The 18,239-nt window shown below is 39.4% G+C and overlaps 1 protein-coding gene across 1 annotated transcript in view; it reads left to right on the forward strand.

Moving 5' to 3' along the window:
• Positions 1-18,239, forward strand: part of LOC109997916 (CUB and sushi domain-containing protein 3) — a 221,823-nt gene that overhangs the window by 159,388 nt on the left and 44,196 nt on the right. Inside the window, exons 47-56 of the mRNA XM_065958064.1 lie at positions 3,087-3,275; positions 3,471-3,629; positions 4,930-5,118; positions 7,377-7,562; positions 8,363-8,557; positions 9,259-9,432; positions 11,078-11,251; positions 11,874-12,047; positions 14,516-14,701; positions 16,586-16,759. Of these exons, the coding sequence (XP_065814136.1) occupies positions 3,087-3,275; positions 3,471-3,629; positions 4,930-5,118; positions 7,377-7,562; positions 8,363-8,557; positions 9,259-9,432; positions 11,078-11,251; positions 11,874-12,047; positions 14,516-14,701; positions 16,586-16,759 (1,800 nt within the window). The remainder of the gene's footprint in view (positions 1-3,086; positions 3,276-3,470; positions 3,630-4,929; positions 5,119-7,376; positions 7,563-8,362; positions 8,558-9,258; positions 9,433-11,077; positions 11,252-11,873; positions 12,048-14,515; positions 14,702-16,585; positions 16,760-18,239) is intronic.

Genomic DNA, 18,239 nt, shown 5'->3' on the forward strand with positions numbered 1-18,239 from the left:
GCAGAGTAAAATCAGTACTGTAATAGTAAGAACGTTTCAATCATGCAACTATTTATTGGACAAATAGGCAACATAGATACTATATCTTAATTGAAGAGTTCGTAATATCCAGCCTTGAGCATTACGTTGGCATTGTTAGGACTACTTCAGGACCTCTGGGTTAGTAATTTATTATTTGACATTTTCCTGGATCACCTCATTATTGTACTCAAGATTTCATTACATTTTCTTGTGTTAGATGTGTTATGTCCTTGTGCCACCACTCTGGAGAAACTAATTGCTCTCCTTGGGACATGTAAAGTTGAACTTAATTTGAGTTGACCTGCTGCTCACATTCAAGAGACTGCTACAGTAAGCTTGTAAAGAGGGCATTTTCTGTCGGCAGCTTGTCGATAGGGCAGAAGAAGAATTCTCCTGCATTTCCCCCTCATTCTGCTGTGTTTGTGCGGTAAACCCTTCTGTTAATTGTCATTTTATGTCTTTTAAGATAACACTCAAATGTCCTTGCCTGGCTATGCAATTTCACCCCCCAAATACCCCTGTTTTTTTTGTTTATTTCCCCAGGCTCTGTCTTTATAAGAAAGCCTATGAGGAAGGTTATGCAGTAGCTTTGATCAAGGATAGAGCCACAATTGAGTTGACTGCTCTGTTTGCTTGGCAAACCATCTGCCACACTGAGGTTGAGTCAAACCCATTTAATGTTGTCACATTGATCTTCACATTGCCATTGATTTTTATGTGTCAGAAAACGCAATAAAAAACATTTTCTGCACAACAACATCTTCTCTATATAATCTTAAATCTCATAATATAAGCTTTATTGCATGGTGTCTTTGTTGCATTTGTTCCCATCATGTTATCATTCCTGTGTTCATTGTGTTGGTGTTGAGTTAGAAAAGTAAACACAGACGGGTTTTGCAAAAGGAATTATAAGACTTGTCTCTCATTGTTGGAAAGATGGTAGGTTAATAATGGTTGTCACTGTAAAATGTGATTCTATTTATTGGTTAAATCTAAATAAGAAATGATTAATTATTTTCACGAATATGATACATACTGTATGTCTGCATTTGTACTAAAAGAGAACGCATATGAAGAGATAAGGTCTGATTTCGGGGAAGCTTCCTATCCTTATCATGGTCCAATATTAGCCAATGGTGTAACAAAGCTACTATTGAGATGTCTGAAACTGTTGTTAGTGTCTATTTGTTCCTCTTATAATTCACTTCACCCTCACATTTAAGGTAAAACTGTTTAAGCCTCAACTCTGCTTACTGGAACACTTGTGTTTGTTTCCTAGCAACGACAGCTTATTTAAAGTATTCGGGGCTCAATTATTTCAATAAAAAACTCACACCAGATAGACGGCTCTTCACACACATCATTAGATCAGGTCAAGTGAGTCATATTGTGTTCATCTTAGAGCTGTCTAATGTGATAAGTGCTGCTAGGAAGGGGAACAGTCTTTTGTTTGATAAGTCCAGTGTGGAATTATATGTGAGAAATAAATACATACATACATATATATATATATAGATATAATTTAATTTAGCAGCTGTTGGTAGCAATTACTCACATATTTCATACATTTCTGTTAAACTGAATTTGTGCAAGCTCTATGACAAATATTCCCGCTGGCATCAGAAGAAGCAGAGGTCCCTACTGAAGACAGAGCTGAAGAAGCAGCCCTGAGAATTGATGTAACTGTATGAACTGAAGACTCATTGTTGAACTCTAGCATATCACCAGTGAGAGTCTTTACTGGGCCAGAGAAAGTCAGTTCTGCAGACCTTGTTTTTTATGAATTTTCTCAACTGCATGAAAATAAGTAAGATTTATATTCCTTTGGGGAAATTTTGTCTGTTTAAAAAAAATCCGATTTTTTTTATAAAGACTGAAAATATGAGGTCTAAAATGACCTTTTTATTATTTTTTTCACTTTAAAGTGTACATTTTCTGTTATTTTGGTTGTAAGCACTAACTCATGTCTAACAGGAAGCAGGTCAGTCATGTTTAAAAATGTTCTACACTATAAGCCAATCACAGAGCACATTATAAAATAAGAAAGCAAAGAGGTTGGGAATATAGAAATATGAAACTGCTTTTAGAAATACAAAAGTCACAAACGGGTCATCAGGAAAAGTCCTCACACTACAAAGCACTGAACAATAGAGATCATGTTTTTCACAAACTTCCAGGCATTGGCACAGTAGTTAAGAAATGTGTCTGATTCATTTATTGTCTAAATAATGCAAGATAAGATGTGGCCTCCCTACTCAATACTGTACAGTGTTTCTTTAAATATGGATTCTGCCATGTACACATATTCTTGACCTTGATGCCCACACAGGGCTTTTGTTTTGCATTTGAAGATTAGCGACTGACTGTAAGCAGATCATTTCTGCCTGTTACTTTGTTTTAGCCAAAGGCTGTTCTGGGTGAAACTTTTGCAGGAATATTCATCCTGCTTTGTGTTACAACTCTCTCCTACACCTTTTTTTCTTGATACATGTCTGAATGTTTCCAGTGACCTTTTTATGTGGAACAGTTGTTCGCATTAACCTTTTCAATGTGTCATGTTTCTTCACTAGAGGCCCAAAAGAGAAACTTCTGTTACCGGCAGAAAAAGAAAACGAAAGAATAAAAAGACTTGTCTTTATTTCAGAGCTGCCAGACATCAGGAAATGAACGCATTACTCTTAGCCAATACAAAATAAACTCACACACAAGCAGACACACACTGTCTAAACACAAATGCACACCATTTTTTTCATACAAAGTGAGCTGTCTCACCCACTGATTATTATTATATGATAGATTGATACCAGGGGAGCATGGTGACAACAACAGATTTACCAGCTCAGCCCCTGGGTGCAATATAAGAAGGGCTGAATGTAATTGTTTCAGGACTAGTTAGTCTTTCAATGTAATTCCTACTGTCACAGTGTTGCATTGAGATGTGGACAGGGAAGACGGTACTTTCCTCACCTTATCTTGCCTATACCTCTTTTCTTCTGTTTCATGCCCCCATCTTTTCTTCTCTCTCTCTCTCTCTCTCTCTCTCTCTCCTGTTTATTTTCTTCCAGTCCAATGTCCAGCCCACGAGGTGCGTTTTGACTCAACTGGGGTGATCTTGAGTCCAGGCTTCCCTGAAAACTACCCAAATCTCCAGATGTGCTCTTGGCTGATCAATGTGGAGAAGGGTTACAACATCACTCTGCACTTTGAACTATTCCAGACAGAGAAAGAGTTTGACATCTTGGAGATATTTGATGGTGGGTTCTTAATGAGGGTAATCCAGTTATTGTCAGAAAAATCCAGAGAACTAACACAAACTAGCACATCTGTTATGTTTCGCTACATAATCCTCTCTTTAATGACTGCAACTGCCATCATTTGAGTTTGACTTTAACCTGGATCTTTCTCTGAAACTTTTCATGTGTTTCTGTCTATGTCCATCTCTGTGTCAGGTCCTAACATCTACAGCCAGAGCATGGCCTCACTCAGCGGTGACATTGAAACACCCTTCAACCTGACCACCACAGGCCACCAGCTCCTGCTGCGTTGGTCCTCTGACCACGGCACTAACCGGCGTGGCTTCCACATCAGATATGTGGGTGAGTATCAAAGTATGTATCCAGCTTATAATAATATTCTTCTTTTTAGTGCAATTTGAGTATACTGGTCTCTCTACAGGAAAGTGATAAAAGTCATGGGTTCAGCCATAAATATTTCAGACACTTGAATTAAACAAGTTTTAATACTTCATAGGGGCAAATATTCATTAAAACTTCTGTATAGTACTGTGAATATGTGACCCCATGATTTTTCTCACAGTGTGCTATGATTGTTTCAGGATATTATTCATCAAGTTTTTAATATCCGTTAATTTAGAAAAATACTTTTTATTTTCACAAGAATGATAATAGCTCCCAACAGGAGGATTTTTTTTTCACACAGAGAAACCATGAGGCAGTAACAAAGTCACAGCAGGCTTCCATGCCACTTTGCACTCCTTCATTTAAAAAAGGTTTTTAAATTCTTAATTTGCTATTTAATGAAGCAAGTGGCTTAAGCAAGAGCAGCAGAGGGAATCTTCTTCCATCGAAATGCATCAATAATAATGGAAAAAGCACAAAGACATTTATTTTTCATGCCGTGTCTTGCCGTTATATTTAATACACGAGAGTGTTCCCGTGAAAGCAAGTCGGTGTGATGAATTTTGTAAAGAAAACTCCTCATTGACTTGATTGACTTGAACAGGAGCTGACTTAAACTCCGGTGTGAGTCTTTTCATCTTAAATCCCTGCTATTTCCCAGTCATGCTGGTTTTTAAACAATGTTTGACAGCATTTGTAAGACTCAGATCCCTCCACTGTATCTTCCTGTCCTATCAGCTGCCTGGTGCTACTATTCTGGAAATCAAAATGAACATTTTTATGTATGATGGGCTGAAGATGAGGGAACGAAAGGCAATGCAACAAATAACTGGAGGATACAGCAGAAATGCATGTGTTAAAGTGAAATGGAAAACGTGCATGCCTATAGGCCAAAGAGGAATAGTGATAATGTGACTTTGAGGACTTCCTTTACTGTGTGGCATGCAGCCCGCGTGCTTAATAGATGTGACACTCCTCAGGCCTTTTCCCTCATTATCTTTCTGCGTTTAAAATGGAGCCTTACTGTGAAGAGACATGTTCCCTAGGTTCTGACTCTAAAGGGGCTTTCTTATCATCCTTATCATCCTTCTCATCCTTTTCACTTCTCTCTGCCTTACTTGTGTCTCTCTTGCACTGTTACTGTCTGCTGCTCTCTACTCCTTGTCCTGATTTGATTCTCACCATCTCTCCTGTTTGTCTCCTTTTTCTCTCTCCCTGCCACTCATGTCCCCTTCCTTCTCCTTGCTCCTTTATTGTCCTTCTATTGCAGCCATGTACTGCAGTACTCCGGACTCCCCACAGCACGGCTTTGTAGTGAGCCAGACAGGGGGTCATCTCAACAGCGTAGTGCGCTGGGCCTGCGACAGGGGGTACAAGCTCATCGGAAAGGGCTCAGCTGTGTGCAAGAATACCTCCTATGGCTACTACACCTGGGACGCGCTAGTTCCCGCCTGTCAAGGTGAGCACATCGGGCCTGGCAGCCTTTTATTTCCTACTTGAGCCTGCCTCTTTCCTGGTTTTCTGGTCACTGCCTCTGCCCCACGCTCAGCAGGCAGACAGGCAGGCGCTTAAGGCAGCCAAGTGTCTCAGCCTGAGCTCTATTCCTGTGTTTGTAGCAGCTGAACTGAATCTGGCCTGATTGAGAGCTAGAACTCTGTCAGGTGGAAATGGAACAGAAATCAATCCTCCCTTCTTTTGTCAATTTCCACTTCTTCAAATTACTTTGGCTAACTTGCCATTAGCATGCAGTGTCTGCTGCTGTTTGGACTCACTCAACTAATTGGGTTCTTTGATGCGCACATCATGTGAAATGTGAGCATTTACGATTGCATGCACTTGCACAGAAACTCACACAGCAGCAAACAGCAGCATATGGTGAGCTTGATTGCATTTTATCAGAATGCATTTAAATCAAAATATGTATGTCATATACTTTAAAGAGACTTAAAAACACTTCCCACCTGTGATAAATTCCGTCAAGTTTGGTAATTGCAAACAGCTTCTTCAGAGCACATAAACTCAAGCATTCATACAGATGTTGCCCATCTGCTGTCCACTAGATGGTTGAGATCCCATTACAGTTTATCCAATCCTTTATTTTCTTAATCCATACTGTTGGAAAGGTCTAGAAAATGAATCATATAAATCTATCATTGTTGCTCATGCATCTCAGAAAGAAAATTGATCTTCTTAAATCTCAGGCCCACTGACCTTATAAGCTGTGATGAAGATGACTATCCCACATTGTAACTTTCTGTCTGCAGTATAGAAAAGTGTTTAATGCTTTAATGATCACTATCTGTTAGATTGTGGCTTAGCAGTACTCACAAATGAATGTTGATTGATTCTCTCTTGGGTTGATGAGGGCCAGTGTAATAGCTGTGGGCCATGTTGGCAGATTCCTAACTTTGATGTTTCACAGCGTGCATCAACCGAGTGTGTTTGCATGACTGTTCTCATTTAGTGTGGCCCTGCAGATGTTGGTTTCCCCACTCTATCCTCTCCCTCTGCCTTAGCTCTGATGATAAACACCTTGAGACCTACTAGCTTTAGCTGTCTATGTGTTTGAGCTCTGAGGCCATCATAACCCAGATTCAGACTGCATTGGAGCAAGGACAGAGTGCTGTGTGGGAGTCGTAGAGAGCATCTAAATGTTAGGAAGAGTTACCTTTGGAACTCTTGTACAAAATGTAATAAGTTATTCCTAATTAAATATGTCATTTGAGTTTTTTGTGCTCTAACTATTGACAAATGACAGAAATAAGATTGTTAGAGGAACCAAGAGTTACTCGGTTGATTAGCTAATTGAAAGTCAGTGAATAACTTTTTATTTAACATAGAAAACCTCCTAAATCCCTGAAAGATTTATGGAGGACTTTCATTTTGATGTCATACCACTCTGCAAAGTGTTGGATTACTTCCATCCTCCAGGGCCCAATCCTATATGTAATATTTTCAAGGATTTCTCCAGCAAGGAGATTTAAAGAGCAGTTTTATGGATCCAGTGGCCTATAATATATACAGTGTAACAAAATGACTTGACGAAGGGTTGACATGACAGATGTGTTCCCACATCCTTATTATAAATGCATTAGGTGGATGTAGTTGCTTAAATGATAACAGAATAAATGTAGTCTGTGCCGGTTGGCGTACTGTTTTGCAAATTAGGACGTGTGACCCTCTTGGTGACTTTTTGTCTTGTAAAAGCAGAGAAAGTACAGGTGCAACTCTGTTAATGATGGCTCATTTCCAGTAAGTGTTCTAGTAAGTAAACCATTCCAGCCTCAGTAGCATGCACAGTGCCAGGGCTTTGTCACCGGCTCAACTAAACAGAATGAAGTCCAAATTAATGGTATTAACTACACCTGTTCTTTCCCTGCTGTGACATGTCAAAGTGTCTGCCATGAATAAGGTCTGTTGTTAGAATTCTACAGGGATGTTTGGTATCAAATTTGAGTAATTATTTTCATTTTGTTTCTTTTAGTAACCATTTGAAGGAAAATTAACATAGTAATTAGCAAAGAGCAGCTATTGTAAATTAAACACTTTGTATTGCTTGTGTTTTCTACACTTGCTCCCAAAACTGTGACTCTTAAAGTGAATGTTTGTTAGCCTGCCATGTCTGTGCCTACCAGCCGCCTCTGCAAACCATGCTTGCATGTGTCCTGAACTGTGCATAAACCTGTGAGTCGACAATCGTCATCTTGCTTCTTGCAGCCGTGTCTTGCGGTGTGCCCAGTGCACCAGTGAACGGAGGTGTGCTAGCTGCTGATTATTCCGTCGGCACTCGGGTGACCTACTTCTGCAACAGCGGCTACCGGCTCTCCTCCAAAGAGCTGACGACCTCAGTCTGCCAGCCAGACGGCACCTGGAGCAACCACAACAAGATACCCCGATGCATCGGTGAGTAAAGGATGTTAGAGGGAGGAAGGCCTTGGGTCTTGAGGAGGGGGGATGCGTGAGGTAAAGAAATGGGGTAACCACAAGCAGCCATAGCATGGTTGAGGAGAGGGAAAGTGAGAATTTGTGAGATAAGATCAGGGATGAAGTGTTATGGAGAAGGCAGTGATTTTAGGTTTGAGGGTGCAGGGTATTAACAATACCCTGCATTGTAATAGGACACAAATGAGTACTGCAGTCCCAATAGAACCTGGATATGCTGTGTTATTAGAAAATCACTGACTTGTTTGGTAGAGTAATACACAGAGATATGAAATGGTGAATAATAGTTCCAGTTCCACTCCCCACAGTGTGACAGTCAACATAACGAGTGATTGACAACATGTTTACTATTGAGACCAGTGTTTATTCCCAGCTGCATATGTACTCACGGCAAAAAAGGAAACAGTTTGTTTTGAAACTAATTTGGTTTGAGAGAGTGCCAATCTATGAACAACTTTGTTGTGGAAAAACATTTGTTTACAGTTACTGCAGAAAAGTTGCGATTTACATTTGACATAGACTTAATGTTTTTTTTCCTGATTATAATTCCTTTGCACAGTTTTGTATTTCCTTTACACTGCTGGATGGTTACATAGGTTTGTAGGTTTTGACTTAGCATTGTGTGTACAAGGGATAAGAGAAGAAATTGAAACAGAAGTCAGTCCATTTGAATAATCCAAAAACTAATAATGTCCACTCCCCAACCAATCCCTTCTCTTCTTTTTTTGTGTTTTTTTGTTTTGTTTGTTTGTTGGGCACAGTCATTATGTGCCCAAGTCTCAGTTCCTTCTCTCTTGACCACGGAAAATGGAGGATCGTCAATGGCTCCAACTACGAGTATGGAACTAAAATAATCTTCACTTGCAACCCTGGATACTACCGTGTTGGCCCGGCCCATATCCAGTGCCTGTCCAACGGGGTGTGGAGCTGGAGGAGTGAAAGGCCTCGCTGTAAAAGTAAGTACCGATAACTTTTACTGCAGCAAAAAGACAAAACTGTCACAATTTTAGAGATATCTCAAATCAATAAATGAAGATGACTTTTAAATTGAGCATAATTGAAAAGATAATTTTTCCAAGGAATTCATATTTTGACATTGCATTACAGTGAAAGGAACCAAAAGTGTTTTATATATTTTTATACAAAACCTATTTTCTGACTCACCTCATACCAGATTCATTGATAGTAACAATGCAGAAAAAAATATTTTGTTCACAGCCCACTAAATCAGCAGCTTGATTTTGTATTCTTCACGTCTTTCAGTCCCAGCCTCTGTTGGATATTGTTTATTGCAGGAAAATCTTTTCTATGCTGCCATGGGAACTGCTTTTTAGGTAGCATAAAAACTGAATAGCCTGTGTATTAGCAAAGGAGATACGAGCCAGCATGATGAAAGATGTTAGGACAAAGACAAACATCTTCATTATCCTCACAATGAAATAGTACAGGTCATGTTTTTATGGCATTAAGGTCGGTAAGATGGGTGTTAATGACTGTCCTCTCCTATTGACTGGAGATGTAAGCCAACTTCTGTCTCCTCTTTCTTGCTCTATCATTCCCTCTCGCTCACTCTCCTGTTGTCTTATTTTTCGTTTTCTTCTTTGCCTCCATCATCCCTCCCTCCCTTCTCTTTACTATCCTCCTTATCTATTTGCAGTCATTTCCTGCAGTGATGTGCCCACTCCTCCTAATGGGAAAAAAATCGGGACCCAAACAACCTTTGGAGCATCGGCCATTTTCAGCTGTAACCTTGGCTATGTTTTAAGCGGATCTACAGTTAGAGAGTGTCTCCTGTCAGGCCTCTGGAGTGGAATGGAGACTCACTGCCTGGGTAAGCACAGTCTAAATGATCTCTTTTACTTTACAGTATATAGGCTTGACCTGGGTCAAAAACTGCTGACGATCCATCCAGACAGAATATGAGCTGTTATGGTTGGGTCATCATGCCCAGAATAGAACCAGATGCAGAAGTAAAAAGTATCTACAATTGGCTCTTTTGCTGAGTGTATACAGCCAATAACAGTAAAAATAAAAAAATGTGTGCAGTTTTTTTTGTTATGCAGTTCTGGCATTGTGCTAATAACTTACGGTATGTTACAATTCAGAACTGCCTTTAGGCTGACACTCATCAGGATGTTTTCTGACATCACAGAGAGTTGTGAAATGTCACTTACAGTAATGTCCTATGGTTGACTCGAGCATTTTGCAGTATAGCCTGAGAGTCAGGGGGTTGTGGTGTTTCTAAAATTGCTAAATGTGAGTGGGCCATATAGAGCCACACCTAGACTGAATCTACAAAACATATGCCATCTTGTACCAAAAAGCCTTAAGCTTTTGTAAAGATACATAAACAGGAAAATATGCTACAGCCAAGCTTACCACGACTCATCACTGCACTGTGCTGGAAGAAAATGAGACATACATAATTGCTTGAGCTGCATTCAAACCCACACAGCAGCACAATGTGACGGATTCTCCAGCACATGCATTAGACTATTCATCAACCCTGTGGCACCAGCACTTCAAGCTTCACTCCAGATTAGTACAGTTCATTAAAAGACCAGCACCTCTATCTTGTTATAAGACTGTCAGGGCTAACATAGCCATGGACCTCTTAGTATGGTGGCCTACTTCAGCACTATCTTCAGAGAATTTGGCCTTTGTCAACTAGACTGTGATAGTAAAATGCTCAGCTGAGTTTCTGGGTGCAGGATTGAATTAGGGAAATCAAACTCACAGTCAGTGGCAATTTCCCATGTTTTATGTGGCAGTGGAAATCTAAGCGAGATTCCTTCTCTCTAAAAGGGATTTATTGTAGCTGAAAGTAATACGATCATGTGCATGAACGTATTGCACAGATTTTAAAGAGTTTCACATGCGTCTCTGTCTACTGTAGATGAGAAGGGCTGAGTTTTCAACACAAGTTAAGCAGAAGCCAGTATGAATTTAGAAGAATATTCAGAGATAATGATGCTGAAAAATGCTTTTCAAATTCAATGTGTTTTGTGAATGCGCTAACTAATTTTTTTCGCCAGCATCATAATTCCGAGACCTTTTAAATCACCATTATCCTCATTTCATTTTATAATACAGTTGTCAAAATGCAAAGTTATTCAACTAGAAAACACAATCAAAAGTGTGTCTCCACCCTGCAACTACCATCCGTTGCTCAGTAAATGCCTCTGTAGGCTGTTATTATCAAATTCTATTGACCTAAAGAATTGCACCACAGGAATGATTAAGTTAAGTCATTGTGAGTCATGCATAATACATGGCGCCTATTGGAAAAAAAGGACCTTCACGCTGCCTATTCTTCTGACCACAGAGTGTTATTAAGAACAAACACTACAAGTCATGTACTGTGTTTGTCATGTGCAAGTTTTCCTTTTGTCACAATCTTGTTGAAAGAAACAAACATTTAGCAAAAGAAGAGATGTTGACAGTACTTTGTTTTTTTTTCTCTTATTATCTTACAGCTGGTCATTGTGGCGTTCCAGAGCAGATCGTTAACGGGCAGGTTGTCGGGGAAAACTTTGGTTATAGAGACACAGTGGTTTACCAGTGCAACCCTGGATTCCGGCTCATTGGCTCCTCAGTACGGATCTGCCAGCAGGACCACATCTGGTCAGGGTTCCTCCCAGTTTGTATATGTAAGTGCTCAAACAACAATTTCCACTGCCTGGTTAAATTGAAGAGAGATGAAGTGAATGTGTGCTTGGTTATTTCAGAATTTCTCAACATGGACACTGATGTTCAAATGAAAACAAAAGCTTACAGAGAGAATTGTGTTTTGGATCTTGGCTTTTAATTTGATCACTTTTTAAGGATGCTTTGCATATTGTATTACTGGGAAAGAAAAGCTAATGCTTTCAATGAATGTTTTCCCATCCTTTAAGTCTTAGAACTTAGCACTGAAGTCAGTAGTAATAAGTAATAATTATCTTCATAATGTGATTGTCAGTGTCCTTTTCACCTATTGATACACTGAAATATGCTGTGTACCTTGCTGTGATAAGGTAATGCCTTGCTTCCTAATTCCCCGGGTTGTCCTCTGAGGTTAATTACATGATAATGGTATTCCTATGGTAGGTGTCACTGTACATCACCTATTGATCATTGTTATTGAATTTTCTTTCTCTCTACCCCTCTCTTTCTCTCATCTCCTCTTTACCTTTTTGTTTGTACCCTTTCTCTGCTGATGTTCATGTTCCATCATCATCTCTCTGCCTCCCGCTTCCTGACACATCCCCGGGTGATGTGTGTCATTTTCAGCTGTCACATGTGGCCACCCGGGAAGCCCAATCTATGGCCGCACCATAGGGGATGGCTTCAACTACAATGATATGGTGCGCTTCTCCTGTAACAAAGGCTACACCCTGGAAGGTCCCTCCACAGCCCAGTGCCAGGCCAGCCGCCAGTGGAGCCAGCAGCCACCGACATGCAGAGGTAAAGTCCGGCCACTGAGCTAAGGGAGAATGGATTTATGATTGACAGCTAGACTGACAAAGTATCAGCAGGAAGCTGATGTATGTTGACAGTTGAACTGGAAAGCTGCTCGTCTCTGCCAGCATGTTTAGCTGTGGCTCAGATCGGACACATTGCCTCAGGAGGTGAGACAGACGGGAACGTGAAAGCAAGAATGTACTACAATAATTTGGGACTAGCAGTTCTGTCACATTATTTTGCATCTCATTAACCATCTGATGTGATCATTTCTGAAGAGGGCTACTTTGGTGTATCACATCAACTAAAGGTGTGTTAATGTTTGATTACAGGAGCTACTTCCATCTCGCTCTGTTCCTGTGAATCAGGCTAGCCATCAGTGGAGCAGGTAGCTGCCAGCAAGCGCAACTAAGATCCAGCAAGAGGGTTGGAACAGGAATCACAAGCTAGGATAACAGAATAATTTAGAAAACAGCAGATGTATTGTGATCATTCAGGAATCAGCAGCTAGTGACTGTCAGCATACATGGGTATAGAAACAGGTGCAGAATGGACAAAAGTAATGCTCACATATCTATTGATCTGAAAAAGAAAAGTCACTATCTTAGAACAAAGCGTAGAAAAGCGTAATAATGAGCTTGCATCGGGATGTATGGAAAGAAAAGCATAAATGGAGAATTGTTTCTGCAATTTTCCAGCCAGTTTTTACCAGGACATTTGCTGCAGGGGGAGATTACTTTGAAAGCAAGAGAGCTCAGTACATTTATATCTCGAAGACATCTTACTGTTTGTATCAGATGGTGGCTATGTTTGTGTTGTGTCCAATTTAAGTTTGCCCAGGTACGGCTCATTAGTGCTGTGTTTACAATCAGCAGCAATCCACACAGTTTTGTTGGTTTTTTTGTATTACATTTGTTGTTGTCCTAAACTAATTCTAACTTAGCAATACATTTTTCAGGAAAGATATTCCACTATTACAAGACTTGGGCACAACAACTTTGTACTTAAAAGGTTGGAAAAGTCTATATGATTTCAGCTGGCTAAGAAAAGTTAAACAAGAAGAAATTATTTAACATTATACTATATGAATTAGGTCTTCTTCTTCTGCACCTTGTCAGCCCCGCTAAATTTGCCAAGCTCTGCCCATTTAGAAATGTCTCTTGTCTTGGCATGAGTTTTGTTGGCAGAAATATGCGAAGAGACACAGTTTTCCCATCTTTAATTTGCACTGCAGAGACAGACCTGGTAAAAGATCAAAATAATAAAATCTTATTTAACTGTCATGACTCCTGTTGTCAAAATATGTATTTGCACTGAAATGTTCTTACATTAAGCCAGCTTTTTGCTCATTTGCAATATTGATTTAATGTGATGTTGCGCTGAACTTAATTTCACCCTCAGCTACTCTCAGCTTTCAACCAGCTTGTCAGCTGCGTTTTTGGAGATTTCAGCTGCCTCTTGACTGTTTGCTTTGAATTTGTGACAATAACTGGGCCTTTGTTTTTGTTGTTTCCAAGAGGAAGCCTTGGTTGTTATTATGATTGGCAGTGCTTTAAAAATAGCAAAGACTCACTTGTCTCCCTCTTTGTAGAAGAAACAGAAAAAGCCACTGCTCAGGTCATATCAAGACTTATTTATAACTCACATGTGCATATACTAACAGATTGCATCCACGCAAATGATGCTCGAACCAGAGAAAAAGGACTAATAGTTTCCAGAAAAGAGAAGTCAGATCCCTGGTGACGATTGTGGGTGGTGCTCATAATGTTGAGGGTTGTCTTTATTTTTTTATCTCAGTATGCTATGTTGAGGTCAAATAATTCATGCCAGATTGCCTCTTGTCCAGATAAACATGCAGTAGATAAAAAAAGTCAATTATAGAAAGCCATAACGCATAAACTGAATATATGAATGTACCCTGTACAATGCATCACATACATTATGTATAATACAATATTTCAGTGAAGAATGAATGTTATTTTCCACCTCCTGCTATGTGGTGGTTTGATGTGCATTGTGAGTATCTTGCCATAGCAACCTTATGCATAGGGATATTAGTACTAACAGTTTTCACAATATGGGTTTAAAATGCTTCTAAAACCATTACTTCCTCAGAACAAGAAGAAATGTATTTGTATGAAACCATTATTGCAACAACAAAGCATGCATATAAAAAAAGAGTATATTGATAACATACTGATTCTTTGAATGGAGTCTATATGACTGCACTTAGGTCAAAAGAAATAAAGGGAAAGGTAAACCTCATCTGCTAAAAGGAATGTGACCATGGAGTTCTAACAGCAGTTTGCCTGAAATTACAATGAAAACATCTGTCCTCTCTGAGATATCCTTGCAGCAATCAGAATTTAATTGGACTGCTTTCAGTATGCTACTGTATGAATTCTCTCCTATCATGATTAAACAGAGTGAATAATTCATGAGATCCTATGTATTTCTTTCTTGTCTTCCAGTGGTAAACTGCACAGATCCGGGTATCCCTGCCAATTCTATCAGGGAGAGTAAGATTGAGCACGGGAACTTCACCTTTGGCAGCGTGGTCTTCTATGACTGTAACCCAGGATATTACCTGTTCGGGTCATCAGTACTAACCTGCCAGCCGGAGGGCCACTGGGACAAACCTCTCCCAGAATGCATCGGTACAGTGGTTATTTTTTTATACCTTTTGCAACTGTATCATTTAAATATTCTTGTTATTAATAAAGTTCCAGTGTGTAAGATTTAGGTCTTTTGGCAGAAATGGAATTCAATATACATAAGCTTGGTTTCAAGAGAAACTAATTAACTGAAGATAAGCATTTTGTTTCCATTACCTTAGAATGAGATCTTTAAATCTACAGACAGAACAGGACTTCTTATGTTTCATAACAATGTTAAAAACAGTAGCCCAGAATGAACAAACTGGCCTTAAGGCCATTTCAAGGTTTTTGCTGAGTCAGGTTGGAAGGAGCAGGTTGCAAACTGTTCCCTCAACATAAGTGCTGCTAAATTCTACAAGCAGATTCTTTAAGGTTTTTTATATGTCTGGCATAGATATTATAATGGAAGTAAGTGATTATGATGGCATCACCGAATGGTTTGTCGATTTTTCTGAGGGCCTTTCCTACAGCATTTTGGAAAGTGCCATCTTTATTTCATTCCAGAAATGACCTTATTGGAGTCAGTGTAGTTAAGACCCTAAGCGGATCTTCATTATCACAAACATATGTTTATCTGTTTTGAAGAGGTCTTGAAGCTTGTGATTGAAAACATACATGCATCTATCTATTTATTTATTTTCAAGATTTGTGTTGCCTTCTTGTGTTAATTGATTGGACAGTTTAAGAGAAAGGAGAGAGTGGGCTAGATGTGCATCAAAGTGCAGAGACCAGGAGTCAAACCAGCAGCCGATACGTTGAGGACACATGTTGCAAGTAAAACATTGGGGGGAAAGTTTTGAGTCTGGACTGAGTATTCACACACTTGTTTGTGTCCTCATGTGCTTCTTTAAATAAAATGGTGCAAGTTGCCAAACACACTGCCTGAGAGCATCAATATGTAGTTTGATGTCCTAGTAGCATATGGTTATGTAGCACTGTTCCTAATTTAGAAATGGAGAAACTGTCACAGGAGCAGTTGTTCAGGCTATTGCTAATGTTCCCTCTAAACCAAGTGCTCAAAATATAACCATCCATGAACAGTAGGGGTTATCTGAGGTTTTCATGTTGCTCACCAACACCTGGCTCATCATGTACTTTACTTTTGTTTGAGACTGCCAACGGTAATGACCTATTTCTGCTGAAGTGATCTAAAGTAAACCTCTACATTGAGCACATAGGCTCACAAAGCATTTCATTTCATGGTAGAGAGATGACGCATCCCCCATTTAGTTTATCAAACAGAATGATAATTAAAGAGATACACGGGAGTGTGTGACTCTATTCACAGCTACAGGCGTCACTGACTCTTTGTTAATAAATTAGCTTTCCAAAATTACAGGAACTTACTTTGCACTACAAGTCTAAGCTTATTACTAAAGCTCCAACAAACTTTAAAATAACATTAAAAAAATCAAATCCTTGTACTATCTGATAAGCATCATGTTGAATTTAGATACAAAATTAAAACTAATCTTTTCTCGTTATATGAAATATTATCACGGCAATGAAGTCAGTTCTGAGTGAGTAACAGTAATTATCCATCAATTTTTTTTCAACACAAGTTTCACCAAACTACCTAAACATACAAAGCTCACACCACTGCAGATCAACCTGTGTGTGTTTTTTTTGTCATGTTTTCCATCAGCACATTATGACGGGATATTCACTGACTTCAGCAGAGGTGACTCTCAAGGATGTGAATTACATAACAATAATGTGAAGATATTTAGCCTAGCATATATATATATATATATATAGATATATTAGCTTATTGAAAGCTATTAAGGCATTTGTGGCGATGTGTGTCTGTGTTGGGAAGCAACACAAACCCCTCCATCCACTCACCTTTTCAATCTTATTTCCTTCCCTCGCTCTGTCATGCAGAGGTGGACTGTGGCCACCCAGGTACCCCTCCCCATGGAGTGATGAGTGGGGAGAAGTTCACCTTTGGCTCCACGGTGCGCTACACCTGCACTGGAGACCGCCAGCTCATAGGAGACTCATCACTCACCTGTCAGCTGAACGGACACTGGAGTGGTCCACTGCCTCACTGCTCAGGTAGATAAAAACAAATGCTGAAACGATATCAATATACTGCTAAAGACTTGTGTTTTTTATTTTATTGTACACTTTCTATTGAACTTTATCTTCCTGTTAAGAGGTTTTCTAAAGTACTGGAAAGATTTGTGTGTAGCCTGACCTATTTTCTCACTAATCTCAAGTGGATAATGAGCCACACAGCTAGCTGTAGTTTTTTGGTTTATGTGTGCTGTTTTTGAAATATCTGTGTCTATGATTACTATCACCCCAGTACTGCAGAGTTTAATATAGTTCTGTGTTTGATGCCTGTAGCTTTAAAAATGAGATACTAAAATGTTTTTATATTCTACAGAAGACATGGTCATAAGTAGTTCAGTCAAGGGTTTACATCAATGTCTGCAATGTACAGACTAATCAGGACACTGATTCTGCAGAAACAAGTGAGTGTGAAATCATTGAAATATAGAACTAAAACAAAAACTCATACAACTCTTATTTGATTAGAGTGTCGAACATCGAAAGCATTATATCCCTACAGCAGGCTCCACAGTAAACACTTACACACATAGTGAAAACATGTGGGAGTCCTGGCTTTAATGGGTTATTTGATTAGAACAAAAATGCATGCGATTATTAGCTCTTGTGTGAGGTTCAAGGGAAACAATCACACACATGATAATTACCATCCCGACTGAGTCAATTCAATTCAAAACCTTTATTTTAACTTGGAAGACACTGAGGTTTCCCTCATTTACAGTGAAGTCGAGCTCAAGGCGTAAAAGCAGGGACACAAATAAAAGCGAGTAGGAAAGGAAAAAAAAGAAAATCAGCTAAAAAGAAAATATACCATATACAGAAAACAGCCAGCAACACAGCTAAAAACAGTTACAAATTAATGCACAATGGTCCGTTACTAAGGCCTGCATAAGAGGGAAGAGTCTTCATCAAAAACGTGTTGAATGACATTCCAGGAATCAGGGGCACTGAATGAAAAAGCAATCTTTCCAAGATGTGAATATGCTCGGGTGACCTTAAGTACCATCCAATCACTGGAACAAGTGAAATACGTTACACTATTCCATTCCAACAAGGCTGAAATGTATGGAGGCAGCTTACCAGTAATTGACCCAAACTAGAAGCCTTTAAAGCGCTCTTACAGGTTTATTTCAATGATACGTACCTCCCAAAATATTAGACCGTTGTTGTTCAATTTCCACTAGCAAGTTTGAGCACTTAACAGAACAGGTCTTTTTGTGGTGTATACTGTATGAAGTATCTGTATTTGGCTACAGTTGGAGTAGTAATAGGGAGCACAGACTTCTCTCCTCAGCCAATGAATGTGTAGAATCAAATGTTGCTTCCCACATTAACAATCAGTTGAGTGTAAGATATCACATCTGGTCTGACACAACCAAAGTGCAGACTCTGGACAAACAAAAGTCACAACACAACTTTTTGTGGCCAATTTTCAAAACACACAGTTGCAAACTATACTCTT

Source organism: Labrus bergylta, chromosome 8 (genome assembly GCF_963930695.1).
Source record: "Labrus bergylta chromosome 8, fLabBer1.1, whole genome shotgun sequence".
Taxonomy (NCBI): Eukaryota; Metazoa; Chordata; class Actinopteri; order Labriformes; family Labridae; genus Labrus; species Labrus bergylta.